This window comes from Tamandua tetradactyla, chromosome 7 (assembly GCF_023851605.1).
Source record: "Tamandua tetradactyla isolate mTamTet1 chromosome 7, mTamTet1.pri, whole genome shotgun sequence".
In the NCBI taxonomy this organism is placed as follows: Eukaryota; Metazoa; Chordata; class Mammalia; order Pilosa; family Myrmecophagidae; genus Tamandua; species Tamandua tetradactyla.
In genome coordinates this window covers 30,191,986-30,211,500 of record NC_135333.1, presented here as the reverse complement: position 1 = coordinate 30,211,500, position 19,515 = coordinate 30,191,986, and the positions used below count along the sequence as shown (strand labels likewise).

The 19,515-nt window shown below is 44.4% G+C and overlaps 1 protein-coding gene across 5 annotated transcripts; it reads left to right on the top strand.

Annotated features, from left to right (window-relative positions):
- The first annotated feature begins 367 nt into the window (after positions 1 to 367).
- Positions 368 to 17,255, top strand: ANKRD54 (ankyrin repeat domain 54). 5 transcript variants are annotated; one of them, XM_077168777.1, is made up of 8 exons: positions 369 to 857; positions 2,345 to 2,392; positions 7,709 to 7,807; positions 14,168 to 14,239; positions 14,772 to 14,819; positions 14,898 to 15,022; positions 15,576 to 15,683; positions 16,079 to 17,255. In XM_077168777.1, exons 1-8 carry the CDS (start codon positions 533 to 535, stop codon positions 16,151 to 16,153), a joined length of 900 nt encoding a protein of 299 aa, XP_077024892.1. In that variant the 5' UTR covers positions 369 to 532; the 3' UTR covers positions 16,154 to 17,255. The 5 variants fall into 5 exon arrangements, with proteins under 5 accessions (XP_077024891.1, XP_077024892.1, XP_077024893.1 ...); XM_077168779.1 differs by having other exon boundaries at positions 746 to 857; positions 7,714 to 7,807; XM_077168780.1 differs by lacking the exon at positions 369 to 857 and adding an exon at positions 929 to 1,104 and having other exon boundaries at positions 7,714 to 7,807.
- The last annotated feature ends 2,260 nt before the right edge of the window (positions 17,256 to 19,515 follow it).

Sequence of the window (19,515 nt, the reverse complement as noted above, 5' to 3'; positions counted from 1 at the left end):
TTCTTGGACCACGCATTGGGAAGAAGTTCTTTTTCTACGTTCACACTCCCTCCCTCCCCGCCTTCTTATCTTTCTTTGGTGAATGGCTGCTGCTCATCTAAATGTAATTGGCTCCAGCCCCTTCCCACTGTCTTTCCCATAATCCGACGGGGGAAAATTGAAGAAAAAAAAAAGAATGTCTTAGACTCTGCTGTTTTATTGGCTCCGGTAGCGACGTACGTACGCGTGGACCGTGGGCACTTCAAATTTTTTATTGGTTTCTTTGTCCGCCAGTCACAGTGCCAGAAACACTGTCCAATCCTTTCGTGCGTACTATGCCCTCCCTTCCCGATTGGCTGTCAGGGTTTAGGCTGGAAGGGCTATCATTGGTCCGGAAGACCCGAGCTCGTCCCCCGCTGAGGTGCGGTAGTTGCAGGCCGGGCCCGGTCTTCTGGCTCACTCGCTGACAGCGCGGCTTACGGCGGAGGGAAGTGGGTCGGTTGGTCTGTCGGGAACGAGGCTCCCGCGGCTAGGCCCGCGCAGAACCGTTACCATGGCAGCAGCCGCAGGGGGCGCGGAAGATGAGCCGCGCTCGGGCAGATCGAGCTCGGATGGCGAGTGTGCGGTAGCCCCGGAGCCTCTGACTGGTCCCGATGGCCTCTTCTGCTTCGCCGACTTCGGGGCGGCGCTGGGCGGCAGCCCGGGCCTCCCAAGTCGGTCGTCCAGCGGGGCCCAGTCCCCGCTGCGCTACCTGCACGTCCTGTGGCAGCAAGACGCGGAGCCTCGCGACGAGCTGTGCTGCAAGATGCCCGCCGGCCGGCTGAGGCGCGCCGCCAGGCCCCACCGCCGGCTCGGGCCCACCGGCAGGGAAGTCTACGGTGAGGAGCGGAGCGGGCTGGCGGAGCGCGAGGCAGGCGGCCCGTCCATGCCCCCCGCCCCTCCCCGGTACCCGGGACCCTGGCCTTCCCCGTCACTCGCAGCCTGGAACTCCGGGACGCCCGGGCTAAGGCCAGAATGACCCTAGCGCCTCCTTTCAATAACTGTTATTATAGTTGCTAAGGACCACGAATTTTTTTTTTTAATGTCTTACTTCTCCTAGCCTGTCATCACTGACCTTCACACTTGGTAGTTCCTAAGTAGAAACTTTCATGACCCCAAGTATTTATTAGTGGGCAATAAAAGGGAATACCAGAGAATACTTTTATTATCAGAGAGGGGAGGCCAGAGCTCGTAACCAAGTGGTACCCAGTTGTTTAGATGTGCAGACCTGGGATGGACTCCTCTACCTTAGGCAAACTGTTGAGCCTTTCAGCCTTAGTGTTCTCATTTGTACAGTGTGTACAATACCTGCTTTACAGGGCTATTGTGAGAGTTCAGTTAAATAATGAATGTATAACCATTAGACCTCCTTTGCTGTGTTCCAGACACTGTTTTGGGTGATATGGGGTAATTTTTAATTCTCACAGTAATTCTTTGAGATCCAGATATTGTTCCCATTTTATTGAAGAGGAAACCAAGGCACAGTGACATTGTTTTGCTCCAGGTCCTTAGCCAGAAAGAGGCTGGGCTGGTATTAGAACCCTGGTCTGCTTGACTCTAAAACTCCTACTTTGCTGTATATTTACCATACTAGCTTTTACATTTAATGGCTGACAGGGAAACCAAGACTCTGAAAGATTAAGAATGGGGCTTCTTGTGTCCCCTTTAGGACTAATCTGTGATTCCACCGATATTTTAGGGGTCTTGTGAAGATTAATTGAGAATTTGAAAGTTCTGTAAAACCATAAAGTGCTATAGGAATGTAAGGAATTTTTAACCACTTCCCTGATGACAAAGCTATTGCTTTCTACTAGCCTCTAAATAGAGTTGGTGTCAAGGGAGGGGAAAAATGCTTTTGCTTAAGAATGACCAAGTTTAGGTAAGTCATTTGGGAGTGACCTATTTTGGAGGAAGTATAATAAGAAGATCTGTGTAACTAGCTCAGAAAGAGCTTCTAAGTAAATTATCTATGTCATTTCATCTTTCCAACAATTCAAGACTGGCAGGGTCGAACTTAACCTTGTTTTAGAGATGATGGACCTGAGACCCAGAAGGGTTAACTAAACTTGCCCAAGTTCACCTCACTACTATAAATGGCAGAGCCAAGATCCAGAGGCCTTGGAGGATTTGCCAAGCATGCGGCCTCTACCCTAGTGCCACATTTCAAGTTTCTCCTTGTTCCCAGTGTAGTATCTCTTGTAGCTAGCAGTTTTCTTCCCTTTAGGTGCTATTATGGCTGAAGAGTGGATTATCTCCCATCCACTTTCTGCTTCATCACACCTGTTTTGTTTTTTTTTTAACTGGAATTCCTTTACTCTTGTCATAGCTCTGAAGAGGCTCCGGGACTCAGCCAATGCCAATGACGTGGAAACAGGTGAGTGTGCACATTGGGCCTAGCTCCAAGGACCTGTGGACTGGTTTGGGGAAGGAAAAATCCAATTAACACATTACCTGAGAAGAGAGTGCTTTAATTCAGCCTACCAGGTTACCCCTAACTCGAGGCTCACTTTGTTTACTGTGTAACTTTGCAGTCAACTTGTAGAAGGTGAATCTGGCTTAGATGCTTAGTCCCTTATGCTCCCCTATTACCCTGAACTTCCTGATGTCATATAATTTATCACCGCTGGGCTCATTGTCTGCTTTTACACCCCTGGCTCCCAGCGCAGTCCTCCGCAGAGAGTTATTGCTCATTTTTCAACCTCTGCGTTGGGAATGAACATTCAGCTTTAACTGCCAGGGGTCGGGTAGGCAGTGCCACCACCTTTAGCCTACTCACTGAGGCTTAATGGTAGTTGGGTCGGTCCCTGGTTCTCAAACTTCAGTTGACAGAGCATTTGAAAAGCATAGGTGGAGCTCATAGCAGAACACCACTGTTGTCTGGTTTTTTTTTTTATTATTGCTCTCCAGCATCTGCCAGCTGACAAGGCAGTAGCAACATCAAAGATGCAAAGAAAATTTATAGGAAAACATTTTTTAATTTTATCCACTAATATAATTCCCTCTGTGACTTGGGGAAAGTGATATATTCGTTTCCTATTGCTGCTGTAACAAATTGCCACAAACTTAGGAACTTAAAACAATGCATTTCTTATCTTAGAATTCTGTACGTCAGAAATCCAGCACGGGTCCCACTGAGCTAAAATCAAGGTGTCTGCAGAGCTGCATTCCTTTCTGGAGGCTCAAGGGAAAAATGTTTTCCTGCCATTTCCAGCTTGTCCTAACTACCCACGTTCCTTGCTTGTATTCCTCTTCAAATCCAGTCACAGTAGGCTGAGCCCTTCTCATGCCATCTTTCTGGTTCTGGCAGCAGAGACAGTTTCTCCAGTTTTAGGGACTCTGTGATTAGATTGGGCTCACCTAGAGAATTCAGAATAATCTTCCTATCTCCAGGTCCTTAACCTTCATCACATCTGCAAAGTTCCTTTTGTCATATAAGGTAACATAATCACAGATTCTGGGAGTTAGGGCATGGACATCTTTGGGGCCACTATTCTGCCTACCATAAATGGACATCATTCTGTTTTGATGGTGGGGAGCTATGCTCACGTAAAATCTGAGCATAGACTGAAGGCCATGGGCTAGAAGAGCTCACTGAGAGCAGGTGTGGAAGGAGGTCATGGGTGTTGCCCCACGGGCCCTTGAGATGGTTCCCCTATCCTGCCGTAGCAGCAGTGAACGTGCCCTAAACTGGAGAGATTTTTAACTCTTTTCACTGTTTTCTATGAACATTTTGGAATGTTTGGGAAGCAACTTAGATAGCTTTTCAAGAAAGAGGAAGAAGAATTTTCTTTTTAATTTTTTAAAAAATTATTATTTTTTTTAACAAACAAATACTTCCCCTTTCCCCAGCCTTTCAGCCCTTGGTAACCTCTAATCTGTTTTCTGTCTCTGTGAATTTGCTATATTTCTAGCCATCTCTTATAAGTGATACCATACAATTGTTTGTCCTTATTATCTCGCTTATTTCACCGAGCATAATGATTTTAAGGTTCTTCCATGTCTCATAACTTCAAGTTTACTTATGACTGAATAATAGTCTATTGTAGATATACACCATATTTTGTTTATCTGTTCATCTGTGAAGGATGTTTGGGTTTTTCTAGCTTTTGGCTATTGTGAATAAGGCTACTATAAACATTGGTTTACAAGATCTGTTTGTGACCCTGTTTTCACTCTCTTTGGTTATATACCTAAAGGTGGGAGTGCCAGGTCAAATGGTAGTTCTATATTTAAAAGCCATATTGCTTTCCAGTGTTATTTGCTGTTCCCACCAATAACGCACTAGAGTTAAGCAGTCTCTTTTTAGTATCTCTAGTGTATGGCCAGGGAATATGTTTAATTGTGCCCACCTTCCACAGAAAGTCTAGTTTGTCTTGAATAAGTATTCACACAGTGGTTTTATTTTTTTGTTAGAAATACTGTAATTTTCTCTTTAAAGCCTCTGACACCCCCATCTTCATGTCTGAGTGACTCTTAGATTTACCAGCTCCTACAGGACTCTGACAGTGACTCTGCATGTTAGAATGAGCCTCTTCATTCCGTTTCTTTCTTGGTTAGCATTTTTTTTTCTGTGTATGTTGGTTTTTAGTACAGTTTAGTGATTATAGCAGACATAAAAGGTATACTCTGCTTCTGTTACTTATTGTTAAATCATAAGTGTTTTTCTGTGAATTCATAATCATTCAAAATAATTTAAATATAAAAACTTGGTCATTTTTATATTTAAATAGAGAAATAAAAACACCTAAATAGAGAAATAAAAACACCTAAATGTTAACAGAAGAAGTAATCATAGCTAATATTTTTGTGAATATCCTTCCAGTCTTTTTTTCCTGTGCTTGGGAATTTTCTTTATGGGATTACATAATAACCTTATATGCATTTTTTTTAACCTGCATAATTTTTTGTGTATCTTAAGCATTTTTCATAGTCTTTGTAACCTTTTGTTTTTTTCCAAATGAAAGTGTAATTTTTTCCTATTTATAGAATAATTGCATAGCTGTAAACATTTTTAAAAGCTTATAAAGTAGAAAGCAAAAATCACCTTATGATATCATTCCAGAGTTATAACCACAATTTTAATGGATGCGTGCTATTTTATCAAAATGACAAAACAAGAGTTATTCAATCATATTTACACGTTGGTTTTTATTTTTAAGATAATTTCCCAGGTATGGGATTAGTATATCCAAGAGTATGCATATTTTGGTAGCCCCTGATAGAGGTTGCCAAAATGCTTTTTTAAAAGGGCTATAGCTTCACATGTTAGTGTTTTAGTTCATTTGTTGTTAATTTAATTTTTTTTTAATTAATAAAAAAGGGCTATAGCTGCACAAATCACAAAAATAGAACTGGCTAGTTTAGCTTTGTTTTCTTTCTTGATACTTTTGGCGAATGTGTTAATGAATACTGAAATGACCTGGAACTCTTATTTCTGCTCCACCCTTATTCATTTGTTCAGTCAGTCAGCATCATTCACTGAGCAGGACACTGCTTGACACCAGAGACATGAAGATAAAACAAAAAACTTATGATACAGTTGAAAGGAAGAATATAAAGTGATACCATTTCTAAAACAAGAAAACACACCCCCTCTCCCAAAGACCCTGAAGTTCTGTGGTTAGTTGGAGAGGTATAAGTTTTGGCGCTGGGGGATCCTGGGTTTATATCCCAGCTTTGCCTCTGTTAGCTGGGTGAGTATAGCTTGGTCACTTCACATAATCTCTCTGAGCCTTATTCCCCTGGTCTGTAAAAAGACCTTGCTGGAAGGGATTAGCAGTCAGATACCTGATCTTGGCTGGTGCTCGGTATTTGGTAGTGATTACTCTGTAATAGAATAGGATGTTGATACTACAATAGTGAGAAGTATGGGGCACTAAGGAAATGTGGAAGAGGGAGTGGCTAGCTCAGTTTAAGGAGATAGAAAAGATTTATGGAGGAGGAGCTGTCTGGGCTTTTTGTCCGGAAGGACCTTCAGAGGTTTGCTGGGAAAAGGAGATTAAAATGTCTAGAATGAAGTTTGGCAGCAATTTCTATATTTCAGTTGAGCACATTACAGTAATAATGCCTTATATTTTCAAAGAAGGAATTTCACGGCCATTATTCTTATCCCACAGGTCTGATTTTCAGGGCAGAGATTATTCCCATCTGGCAGATGGGAACCAGAGATTGAGGAACTAGTCTGAGGACACATTAAAGATTACCAGTGAACTGGGACCCAAAGTCAAGACTTCATACTCTTGGCCTAGCTCTTTACACTATCCCATGCTGTTGATATGTTCTCTTTTCTTTTTTGACTTAGCTTATTTAGGGAGGTATGGTCCCTTTGCCAGTGCAGGTAGCTGAAAAACAACCCAGGAAGCAGGAGAGCCCTGACTGTCAAGTTGCTTAGTGGAAGAGAACTGTGGAGATGACAGTGACAGCAGCTAAAGCTTGTCGAGTACTTGCTGAGCACCAGGCACTGTTGTAGGTGTTTTACACATAGCAACCCATTTGCAGCTCACAACTGTCCTGTATAGTAGGTGCTTGTGTTATCTCCGTTTGTCCTAGAAGAGGAAGTAACTTATTCAAAGCCTCTGGTCAAGAATATAGTGGTGGACGGGCCACAGTGGCTCAGCAGGCAAGAATGCTTGCCTGCCATGCAAGAGGACCCGGGTTCGATTCCCAGTGCCTGCCCATGCAAAAAAAAAAGAATATAGTGGTGTTAAGATGTGAAGTGAGGCCACGGTGGCTCAGCAGGTAAGAATGCTTGCCTGCCAAACCCGAGGACCCAGGTTCAATTCCCGGTGCCTGCCCATGTAAAAAAAAAATTAAAAAAAAAAAAATACAAAGATGTGAAGTGAGGTAGTCTGATTCTAAACTCATACTCTTGCCACCATGACTTACAGCCTCTTGATGAACTAAATGTGGTGTCAGTATTCCTTCAGGCTAGGTACATTAGAAGAAACTCAGCAAATAAAATTCGCCTTCTAAGCCTAGGATCAGCTAGGTTTTATCTCCTCATACTAATATGTCTCTTCATGATTAAATTTTCCTCATTTGAAGTCAACTTAGTTCTGAGCCATAACCTGGGAGAGGTTTATTCCAAGAGTTGTTATATCCCTTTTCCTAGTCAGGAGAAGAAAAGATTAAGCTCTTGGTTTGTGTCAGTTAGAATGATAGGCTTTAAGTGCTTTGTTTAATTCTCACAGCTGTCCAGGGCAGGAGGTGTTAATCCATTTTGTAGATGAGGAATATGAGCCCCACAGAAGTTGGGACTTCATTCACATTGCAGATGAATGAACCCAGGTCAGTGTAGCTCCAGAGTTTGTACTCCACCCACTCATAGGGCTGTCCCCTGGGAGCCCAGAGCTTGGCAGCTGTGGTCAGCTGGAATGGATGTATATCCAAATCAGGTAGAGGGATGAGCTCAGATTTCTGGGATTTCTGTGACTCCACAATTCCAGACCTTGAGGGCCAAGATGACCTTCCATCCCTAGATATGTAGTTTGAGCACCAAGAATCTATGGTCCTCAGTTGTGCCCTCAGGCGTACAAGTCCCTTGTCATGGCAGTTCCTGAGGGGCCACTGTCCAGGAGGGCCTAGTTCTCTTCTGCATTAGATGCTTTGCATCTCTCTCAGACATCCCTGGGACTACCACTTGGCTAATACTGCCACTCTCTCCTCCCTCCCGCTATCTTGGTGGTGTCAGTGCAGCAGCTGCTGGAAGATGGTGTGGATCCCTGTGCAGCTGATGACAAGGGCCGCACGGCACTGCACTTTGCCTCCTGCAATGGCAATGACCAGATTGGTGAGTCCTGAGTGGGGAGGTTGGGAGTGGGGCTAGGCAAGTAGCATCTCTCCAGAGGCATCAGGAGGAGTTCTCTCTTCAGAGCCTTGGAAAGAGCAGAGGTGGTGGGCATAAGGAAGACCTAGTGCCTCACTTCTTTTTTTTTTTTTTAAACATAACAACATACAAACACGAATATTCTTACCATATGATCATTCCATTCTTGGTATATAATCAGTAACTCACAATATCATCACATAGTTGTATATTCATCACCATGATCATATCTTAGAACATTTGTATCGATTCAGAAAAAGAAATAAAAAGAAAAAAAAAACTCATACATACCATATGCCTTACCCCTTCCTCTCGATTGCTAGTATTTCCATCTACCCAATATATTTTAGCCTTTGTTTCCCTATTTTTTTTCTATACCCCTTATCACTCCCTTTCATTGATCACTAGCATTTCAATCTACTAAATTTATTTTAATATTTATTCCCCCATTATTTATTTATTTACTTATTTATTTATTTTTGCATGGGCAGGCACCAGGAATTGAACCCAGGTCTCCGGCATGGCAGGCAAGGACTCTGCCTGCTGAGCCACCATGGCGCTATTTATTTTTAATCCATATGTTTTATTCATCTGTCCATATCGTAGATAAAAGGGGCATCAGACACAAGGTTTTCACAATCACAGTCACATTGCGAAAGCTATATCATTATACAATCATCTTCAAGAAACATGGCTACTGGAACACAGCTCTACGTTTTCTGGCACTTCCCTCCAGCCTGTCTAATACACCTTAACTAAAAAGGTGATGTCTATATAATGCCTAAGAATAACCTCCAGGATAACCTCTTGACTCTGTTTGAAATCTCTCAACCATTGACACTTTATTTTGTCTCATTTCTCTCTTCCCCCTTTTGGTTGAGAAGGTTTTCTCAATCCCTTAATGCTGAGTCCTGGCTCGTTCTAGGATTTCTGTCCCATGTTGCCAGGAAGGTTTACACCCCTGGGAGACATGTCCCACGTAGAGAGGGGGAGGGCAGTGAGTTTGCTAGTCATGTTGGCTGACAGAGTGAGCCACATCTGAGCAACAAAAGGGGTTCTCTAGGGGTGACTCTTAGGCCTAATTTTAAGTAAGTTTAACCTATCCTTTGCAGGGTTAAGTTTCATGTGAACAAACCCCAAGATTGAGGGCTTGGCCTATTGCTTTGGTTGTCCCCACTGCTTGTGAGAATATCAGGAATTCTCCACATGGGGAAGTTGGATTTTCCCCCTTTCTTGTCATTCCCCAAAGGGGACTTTGCAAATACATTTTTCTTCACTGTTCAAATCACTCTGGGATTTATCAGGGCATCACTCTGGAAAAACCTACAAATCTCATGCCCTACTTCAGGTTCCATGAGTGTCTCACTTCTAACTCCTTAGCATGTGGATCTGGCATTGCCAAACTGAGGAAGGGGAAAACCTAGGGAAAGAATATGAGTGAGTTCAAGATTAAAGGCAAGTCTTCAGTAAGAACCATGTAGATTGCCCATTCTGAGATCAGTTCCATTTGTTCACTCAACAGATGTTTAAGGCCTGTTATGTTCAAGGCTTTACTTGGAATTGGTAATACCAAACAACATAGTCCATTTTCTTAAGGAGTTTCTGGGGTAGCAGATGAATGTGGTAAATGCACACTTCCGAACCCTGGTCCAAATGTGTATATGCATGTATGTATCTATGTTAAAGACCTACGGGTACACAATAACAGTAGTAACTTCAATTTAATGAGCACAGTTACTAAGACAAGCATTTTTTACCCCATCTTTAATTCTCACAACAACTTTGCAAGGAAGGTTATTTTTATCCCCATTTTATAGATGAGAAAACCAGGGTTTAGAGATTTAGTGTGAAGATATTTATAGCACTGTGAGATAGACAGGACTCTAATTAGAAAGGACTGTGAGAACAAAAATTCAACCCTCAGTAGTTTAAGCAAAAATGGCAGTGTATTGGCTCATGGTGACAGCTTCAGAAATGGGGGATTCAGGAGTTCACATTCTTTCTTTAGCTCTACTTGGCTCTGTATCTGCCTTTGAGCCACATTCTCTCTTCCAGAGATAGACTTTTCCCATGAGGTGGAAAAGATGGCTGTCAGCAGCAAAGCATAGTTCCTGGACTGTGGCCCATCCCTGTGCCCAGGGCTTGGGAGAGGTCCTGGCACTGGTAGCTCACCAGAACCTCATGGGAAGAAAGAGGATCGGCTTCCCAATGGACCGAAGTGTTGGATAGGCAGAAAAAGATACAATGTTGTATCTCTTAAACATTACTTTCAGTTTTCATTTACCCTTATGACACTTTAATTATCATTATAAAGTGAATAAAACATTTTTTAAAATTCCTTCCTTAACTCCATTATTTCCATTCCTCAGTTCCTTGTAAATCTTTATCCACATGGATTATGTCATTAAAAACAACAAAGAACAAAATATTTCTTGCAGTGCCACCTATTTCTAGTATCCATGTACTCTAAGAGAATCAGAAGCATACCCTTGATACCCAAAGCTCCCATTGTTCAGTCTTGCCTGCCCAAGCTTGATAGCATGACAGCTGGTTGTGAACATGCCATGCCATTGGACCCTTGATTTCTCCAGGGTGCTTCTGTCCCTTGGGAGAGCAGCCAGGCCAAGTCATCAGGTGAGCTGCAAGGTGACTGTATGTGGGCAGGTCCCTGTCTTTCAAGGCACTGAGGCAACATTTACTTAGGCAAACTGCAACAGCATAGTTTTCCATAGGTATGCACCTATGTAACCATCTCCCAGATCAAAATCTATAATATTTTCAGTATCCCAGCAGCCTCATACCCCTCCCAGGCATTCCCTCTATTTGGTCCTCATTCATCATAGATTAGTTTTGCTTATTTTTAAAATTTCACATACATTGTATATTCCTCTGTATCTTGAGTTCTGTCACTCAGAATTACATACATGGGATTCATCCATGGTCTTATGGGGTAATTTGTTCTTTCTCATTGTATGGTATTTCATTGTGTGATGTATAGAGTGTACTGTTGGTGGACATTTGTATTGTTCCCAGGTTTGGGCTATTGTGAATAATGCTGTTATGAACATTCTTGTACACGTGGTTTGGTGCATCTCTGTACTTGTTTATGTTGGTTATGGAGTGGGATGGGGTTCACAAGGGTACACATATAATTATCTTTAGTAGATGCTGTCATACTTTTTCCAAAGTGGTTGTACATTCACCAGCAATATAAGAGTTCTACTTTTTTTCTGCATTCTTACCAATTCTTGACGTTGTCTTTTTTCAGTATTAGCCATTCTGATGTGGTGCTATTTTATTGAGGTTTAGTATACATTTCTCTGATGGCCAGTGATGTTGAGTATGTCTTTATGAGGTTATTGGCCATTTTCATATTGTCTTTCATGAAATATCTATTTAAGTCTTTTGCATTTTTAAAAACTGGCTACCAGTGATACTTGGCCCTTCTGCCACATGGCAAGGCACATGGTGGTGTCTGCTGGTTTTTCCATACTTTTCTGGATTTCACTGATATCATCTTCCATAGCTTTCTCCTCCTTTCTCTGTATTCATTCTATTTATAAAGGACTCCAGTTATAGGATTAAGAACCTTCCTGAATGAAGTGGGCCAGTCACTATTTGAAATAGTCTCATCAAAAGGACCTGTTTACAATGTTTTTACACCCATAGGAATAGATTAGATTTAAGAACATGTTTTTCTGGGGTATATAAAGCTTCAAATCACCACATATGGTGAGTGTTTTTATGACCTACTTAAGAAATCTTTGCTTGTTCCAAGGTCAATAAGATACTTTCCTATGTTTTTCTCTACATCTGTTTTAGCTTCCAGATTTACATCTTTTATCCCTCCTGAATTAATTTTTCTATATAGTAGGTGATATAGGAGCCAGGGTTGATTTCCCCCCTTGCTCTCCCTCCACCCACCATGAATATTCAATTTGACCCAGCTCCATTTATTGAAAATAATATTTCTCCCCTGAATTTCAGTGGAAGGAACTCTTTTGGAGTGGTCAATAGTCGTAGGGGTCTTTTGTATATATAGAAGAGGAAAATCAGATTTGGGTGTGTTTTAATCTGCCAAAGCTGCCAGCATGCAACACATCAGAGATGGATTGGCTTTTAATAAAAGGAGATTTATTTAGTTAAAAAACGTATAGTTCTTCAGAAGAAAGTCAGCTAACTTTCAACTGAGGTTCTTGCTTACACGGGAAGGCACAGGTCAATCTCTGCTGGCTTTCTCTCCAGGGCTCTAGGTTCCAGCAACTTTCCTAGGGGTGATTCCTTTCTGCATCTGCAAAGGCCTGGGCTGAGCTGTGAGTGCTGAGATGAGGTATGCTGAGCTGCTTGGACTATGATACGTTGAACTCTCTCATTTAAGCTTTCAGCCATTTAAATCAAATATCATTCATTGCAGCAGGCACGCTTCCTAGCTAACTGCAGATGTAATCAGCAACAGATGAGGTTCACATGCCATTGGCTCCTGTCCACAGCAATAGAATTAGGCACCTTCACCTGGCCAAGTTGACACCTGAACCTGACTACCACAAGGTGTATGAAGTAATTGTAACTTTCAGCCAGTTGATCAAAGAAAGGCAGGATGGTTTAATGATGATGATGATGATGATGATAAGTAATATTAATGTAGCACTTGTGCATGAAGACCTCTTGGCATTTACCAGGTCAGATTTGTGATCAAAGTGGACCCAGGCCTTGGCGATGGCTGTGGTGTTTCTTAGTATGCACTACACCTTGGCCAGGTCCCTCCTAGGCACCACTGTGGAAGGCTGGTAGTTGATGCCAACTTTGAAACCTATTGGGTACCAATTAACCAACTGGATGGTTCACGTGGCCTTGATCATGGTGATGGTGGCATTCACATTCTTAGGTACTACCTCTCCATACCAGGCCACGTACTTGCCATGTTAGGGGTCACACTTGACCATCTAATTGGAGGGTTCAAAGCAGGCATTGGTGATCTCCTACACTGAGAACGTCTCATAGACGGTCTTCTTGTTTGAAACATTGGGCCAGAGGTCACCAAGGGAAAGTGGATGCAGGGATAGGGCACCAGACTGGTCTGGAACTCAGTGAGATCCACGTTGAGGGTCTTGTCAAAGTGCAGGGACCTGGTATGCAGGACACAATTTGACTGATGAGCCAGTTGAGGTGGTATAGTAGGGTGCTCGCTGTCCAGGTTACGGCAACAGATATCATGGATGGCCTTGTTGTCTACCATGAAGGCACATTTGAGTGCTCCAGGCTGGGTGGGTGGTCAGTATTGAATTGGAGCATTTGCAACATTAGAGACTCCTCTATGTGTGTTACATGTCATCAACTCATCTAATTCTGTGAGGTAAGAAAATATCTCATTCCCATTTTACAGAGGAAGAACTGAAGTTTTAAGAAGTTAAATGGTAAAGCTAGTAAGTGGTCAGACCTTAATTTTGACCCAGGCAATTTATTTTCTTCAGTTTTATATATGTGTGCTCACTGAAAGAAAGAAATCAGAGAAGATGAAAACCACTTATAATCCCTCCCATGCCCCCAGAACGATGAAGATGATAGCCTGGGTTCTTGGCCAGCTTCTGCCTCTTAACCTAATGTGTGGCCTTAGGCAAGTCCTTTGGCTTTACTGAGCTCCAGTGTTCTTATTCCCAAATGTGGCCAGAACCTGACTGGCTGTGGTGGATGGAAAGAGAGGCCTATAGGAACATACGGAGTCAAAAAACAGCCATTTCTTGTTATTCAGGAAGCAGACAGTTTTTATTTGCATTTGTCAATGCAGCACAGGCTTTGGCAGGGCAACCTTAGCCTCATACCCCATAGTTCAGCTCAGCAGCCCCTCCAACATTCTGGACACCTGGTAGCCAGCCCATGCATCCACCTGGGCCATTGATCAGTGCTAGTGATACTGTAGCCCACCCTTGAGATGGCCCAGAGAAACTTTCAAGGAGGGGGGATACTTAGCATCATCTATCAGTTTAATTCCATTTTGACACTTGGCTATGGGAGGAAAAGAAAATAACCTTGAGAGCCTTCACTAGCTGCTGCTGCTGTTGGTAAAATGTTCCCTAACCCTTAAAATCCCAGTCCCGCAACCTCTGCACAAGCAGGAAACCCTAACAGAATCCTCAGTGCCTGGGCCTCAGAGTCCTAAACATGAACCCTGTTGAGTGAATGAATGAGTGAAAGAATAAAACGATGTAGGGGACTGAGTTTGTATTCAGTTTTCCACTTTGAGCCAGCCTAGGGTAGAGGTGGGGAGCAGAAACGTCCAGCCGAAGGAGGCCTCTAACAGCTCCTCTTGGGTTTTCTTGGTTCCAGTGCAGTTGCTTCTGGACCACGGGGCTGATCCCAACCAGCGAGATGGGCTGGGGAACACACCGCTGCACCTGGGTAAGTGCTCAAAAGGCCACCAGGACATCCTTGTCTGCAGCACAGACTCCTCTGTGGAGAGTCTGAGGTCTGTAGGCTCATAGCATCTGGGGAAGAGCCTGGGCCCTCAGGGCTACACCCCTCCTAACCTGTGTCCTATGGACTTTCCAGACTCTCGGCACTTTGCTGTGCCCTGGGCAGAGTTGATTACCAACCTAGACTGGCTCACCAGCAGTTCTGCTAAGGGAGGTGGGATGTTGCGTGACCTGCAGCTGGTTCCATGCCTACCACTGTCTCTCGGGGTAGCTTGAGTTGAGGCAGGCCCTGTCTCCAGGCCTCAGTTTCTTCAGCTGTGCAGGGGTGGGGGGCGGGGAGAGTTGACTTACTAATGGCTGAGTCCTGCCCAACTGCTGCATTGGTGATGCCTTCTTGGGAGGCATAACCTGACACAGGCACACTCAAGGCGTAGGCCTGCTCCCTGCCCCTCTGATGGATGCACACGGCCAGACCCCTGTGATCCCTGGACTCTTAAATCCCTGTTGTTCTTCTTCAGCGGCCTGTACCAACCACGTCCCTGTCATCACCACACTGCTGCGAGGAGGTATGTGGTCCCTTCCCCTTGTCCCTCCTTTCTTCTTCACCTCCATCCCCAGCATGTCATCTCTGCCTGCTTCTGCAGGCGCCCGTGTGGATGCCCTGGACCGGGCAGGCCGCACACCGCTGCACCTGGCCAAGTCAAAGCTGAACATCCTGCAGGAAGGCCACTCCCAGTGCCTGGAGGCCGTGCGGCTGGAGGTGAAGCAGGTGAGCAGTACTTCCCGGTGCTGCCCTGACCACAGATGCTCCTTTTTTTTTTTTTGCTTCGTTTATAAAAGGCACTTCTTTTTTTTTTTTCTTTTTTTATAAAAGTCGCATCAGACACAAGGTTTTCATAATCACACAGTCATATTGCAAAAGCTCTATCATTATACATTCGTCTTCAAGAAACATGGCTACTGGAACACAGCTTTCCAGTTTCAGGCACTTCCCTCTAGCCTCTCTAATATACCTTAAACTAAAGAAGGGATATCTATATATAATGTATAAGAATAACCTCCAGGATAACCCCTCAACTCTGTTTGAAATCTCTCAGCCACTGACACTTTATTTTGTCTCATTTCTCTCTTCCCCCTTTTGGTCAAGAAGGTTTTCTCAATCCCTTGATGCTGAGTCCCAGCTTATTCTAGGATTTCTGTGTCTGGTTTGCTTCTTACTGACCCTCGTTGGCACCTTGCTCTATCTTGCCCCTAGGCAGCTGCATCAGGCCTCTCTGCTTCCTCACTAGATCCAGTCAGCTTAGTCCTCTATCTTATTTCAGATCATCCAGATGCTGAGGGAGTATCTGGAACACTTGGGGCGGCGTGAACAGCGGGAACGACTGGACGACCTCTGTACCCGCCTCCAGATGACAAGCACCAAAGAGCAGGTAACAGATATGGTTCCAAACCCAGGGCCTGATAGGAGAACCACAGCCAGGCTACCCCTGCTCTACTGTATCCAGATACTCATATCAGAAAGAGTCATCTTTCTGGGATCACAGCCCACTGTGGCCCTCAGAACTTCTCTCTACTTCTTTTGAAGCTGCCAGTACCTCTAGTTTGCTTGTGGTCCTTCTCCTTGGGTCATCCTGAGATTGCCTGGTGTCGAGAATTAGCCCTTGGCCAGCTGTTCCATAGTCAGAAGAAAGAATAGTCACCACGTGCCCTGGGAGGAAAGCCAATGCCTGTCGTCTCTGGCTGTGGTGTTGGGGAGGAAACCTGCGGGCCCAGCTCCCAGGCCTGTCCCAGCATCCTGTAACAGAGCCTTGTTTTTGTCTGACAGGTGGATGAGGTGACCGATCTCTTGGCTAGCTTCACCTCCCTCAGCTTGCAGATGCAGAACATGGAGAAGAGGTAGCAAGAGAGGCCCCTGCCCCTGGCTGCACTCTCGTTACAAAGAAAAAGCCCAATATTTGGGACTTTGGAGCTACATTGGTCTGATGGGGACCTTGCCCTTGCCACCAGAGGCCGTGGGGCAGAGATGCCCTCTCCACGACCTCAGAGCCACTTTCAGCTATAGTCCTCGTCATCTCAGTGGCCTAGGACCACAGCCCCAGCTTCTTCCTCCAATTTCTGTGGCCACATGTCAGCTCTGGCCAACATGCACTGTTCTGGCAGGCCTTACCTGTCCTGTAGCCAGTTGCCTGGTACGGGCTGTCCTCTCTGGTGTCCTCACCAGGCCCTGGACTCTTCACCATTTCCCTTCCTGAACACGGGCTTGTTACGTTAGCAGGGTGTGGGATAGGGCAGGCAGATCCTGAAGCGGGATGGCTGCATCATTTTGGCTGGCCCTATACCTCTTAACCAGCATTTAAATTGAAACCTGTCACCATACTTTCAAGGAGACATTTCAGTGAGTTTTTCTGTTTGGATGGGGAGGGTTGGTGAGGCCCAGACCTTATAAATACAAGGTTAGGAGAAACCCCACTGAACCCAAAGCAAAAAATCCCCAACTTTTTAACTCCCAGTCATTGAGACCCCAGGGTGGGGTGTAGGAGTTTTGCAGCCTAGTTGTGGGAAGTTAAATAAGGGCCTCCTATGGTGTCCACACTCGAATCCCAGGAACAGGTGAATGTTACCTTTTTATGGAAAAAAGAATTTTGCCTTTGTGATTAAGTTGAGGATCTTGAGATAGGGAGAGTATCCTGTATTATCCAGGTGGGCCCAGTATAATCACAAAGGTCCTTTCAAAAGGGAGGCAGAGGATCAGAGAAGTAGCAGATAGGACCAAGGAAACGAGGTTGGAGTGATGCAAGGAAGGGGTCATGAGTTGAGGAAGACAGGTGGCCTCCAAAAGCTAGAAAAGGCATGGAAATAGATTCTTCCCTCATAGCCTCCAAAAGGAACCAACCCTGTCAACACCCTGTCTTTGGCCCACTAAAACTTTCAGACTTCTGGCTTCCAGAGCTATTAGAAAATAAATTTGTATTGTTTTAAGCCAATAAGTTTGTGGTAATTTATTTATAGCAGCAACAGGAAACAGATATACTAGTGAAGACTTAAAACTCGCTGCAAAGGTTTTCATTTTTCTTGGGCGAGAACCACAGTTCCCCTGGCCTTTCCCTGCAGCAACAGACATTTCCTTTGTTGTCTGCCACAGACAGGCAAATGGTCTGCCACAAAGAGGGAGAATCACAGGGAGAGTATGTCCTGGCCTTCTCCCACAAAGCATTGACTACAAAGCCAAAACAAAATTTTTTCTAGGTGATAATTCCATGTCCTTTCTGGTTCTGCCTATTCTCTCTCTTAACAAAAAAACAAAGCCAATCCTTGGCTATTCTTCACAGCAGAGGAGCTTGTCCCCCAAATCCCAGCCTGGTTTGGATCAGATTTGAATTAAACCCGGCTGCTCCTCAAATCCTAGAGAAAAAAGGATCCCTGTGGATATGAGATGCTGGCTAAGGCTGCCCCTAGGATCCCTGTAAAAGGAGAAGTAGGAAGCCCTACCAAGTTGGCAGGGTCGGGGAGAAAAATGTAGTGACTCCAGCACTGGGAAAAGGGGCTAGAGGGGACAGCAGTGTCCTGTGAAGACACTGAGCTGCTGCTGTGAATGAAGTGGCTTCTGGCTTGCCAGCATGGGTCCTGGATCTGGGAGAGGGTGGGAGAGGTGCTTCCTTCCTGTACAGGTTACTTCCCTCCAGAAGAGCCTGCCCACTTCAGACCTGGGAGTATGTTCAAACTTGCTCTCTTACAGGGGCCGTACTGGGGGTTAGGCCTTAGAACAGCCTGCCGTGGCCCATAGGGCAGAGTCCAGGTCAGAGGAGTGCCAGGGCAGGAGAGATATGCCAGGAGTTAGTGAAATTGCCCCAAGATGACTCTGCACGTGTGTGTGCGTGTGTGTGTTTTCAGGACAGTCTTACACAGGAATTAACCAGCTAACTCCTAATAAGCCCTCCACCTGCCAAACCATCCCCACCTAGGAGACAGTGGAGGGATCCCGGCAGCAGCACCTTTCCCTGAGATGACTTACCATCCCATTCATGGCCCCGGAGCCATGAGAACTGGGCCATTGTGGACATCCAGTGAATAGAGGGTTTGGCAGATGAAGATGCCTTATAAATCCTTCATCAAACACTTGCCAGACAGCCTGGTGACTGGCTGTTCAACCTTATCTCATTTCCAGCCGGGATTTTTCCTGCAACCCCACATCTGTCTGAAAAGCCAGCCAGATAAAGTTGGCCCTAGCCACTGGAGTGGATTAGAAAACACAAGTGGGCCCTAAACTGGCTAGGCTGGCTGGGGGCAGGACAAAGAATTGCATGAAATTGCCCTCACATGGGTTAGTTCTGTTGCTGGCTGCACTGGGAGCCACAATAGTGGGGGGAGAAACCCACATTGTTGATTTCACCTCCTCGGTAGCACCCTTTGCTTTAAACCTCATATTTCATTCATGTCAAATATTTATTGAGCACTTGTTATGTGCTAGACAATGTTCTAGGTGGGAATACAGCAGAGAACAAAAGGACAAAAATCCCTGCCCTTACCCACCTGGCAGATGAAGGTACATGCTTGGAGGAAAAAGTATACACAAAAATTCTCAACCATCCTGTGAGAAAACTGTTTTTGCTGCTGCTTCATAGGTGAAGAAACAGGTTTGCAACAGTCACAAAAACAACCAGGCAGCTGGAGTTGAAACCTGGTTCCATCCTCAAAGCTCATGCCGTTTCCACCGTGCCTGAAATTAGAGCATTCACACAGCCAGAGTTCCATAGAAAGGAGGGCAACGACAATTGTTGAGCATTATGTGCCAGCAGGCCCTTTTATTTAGTTTTGCAATAAAATGTCAAGTGCCCAAGTTACTTATTGCTCCCCCTATTTTTTAAAATTGTTTTTAAAATACCAAAAAAAGCTAACATTCATAACTTTTGATCATTCCGTTCTACATATGTAATCAGCAATTCACAATGTCATCACATAGTTGTACATTCATCATCATGGTCACCTCTTGGAACATATGCATCTATTCAGAACAAGAAAAAGAAAACAAAAAAATCCATACATACCATTACCCCCACTCCTCCCCCTCACCAATCACCAGCATTTCACTCTAAATTTATATATTTTTAACATTTGTTCCCCCTATTATTCATCTTCATTCCATATGTTTTACTCGTCTGTTGATAAGGTAGATAAAAGGAGCATCAGACACAAGGTTTTCACAATCACACAGTCACATTGTGAAAGCTATATCATTATACAATCATCTTCAAGAAACATGGC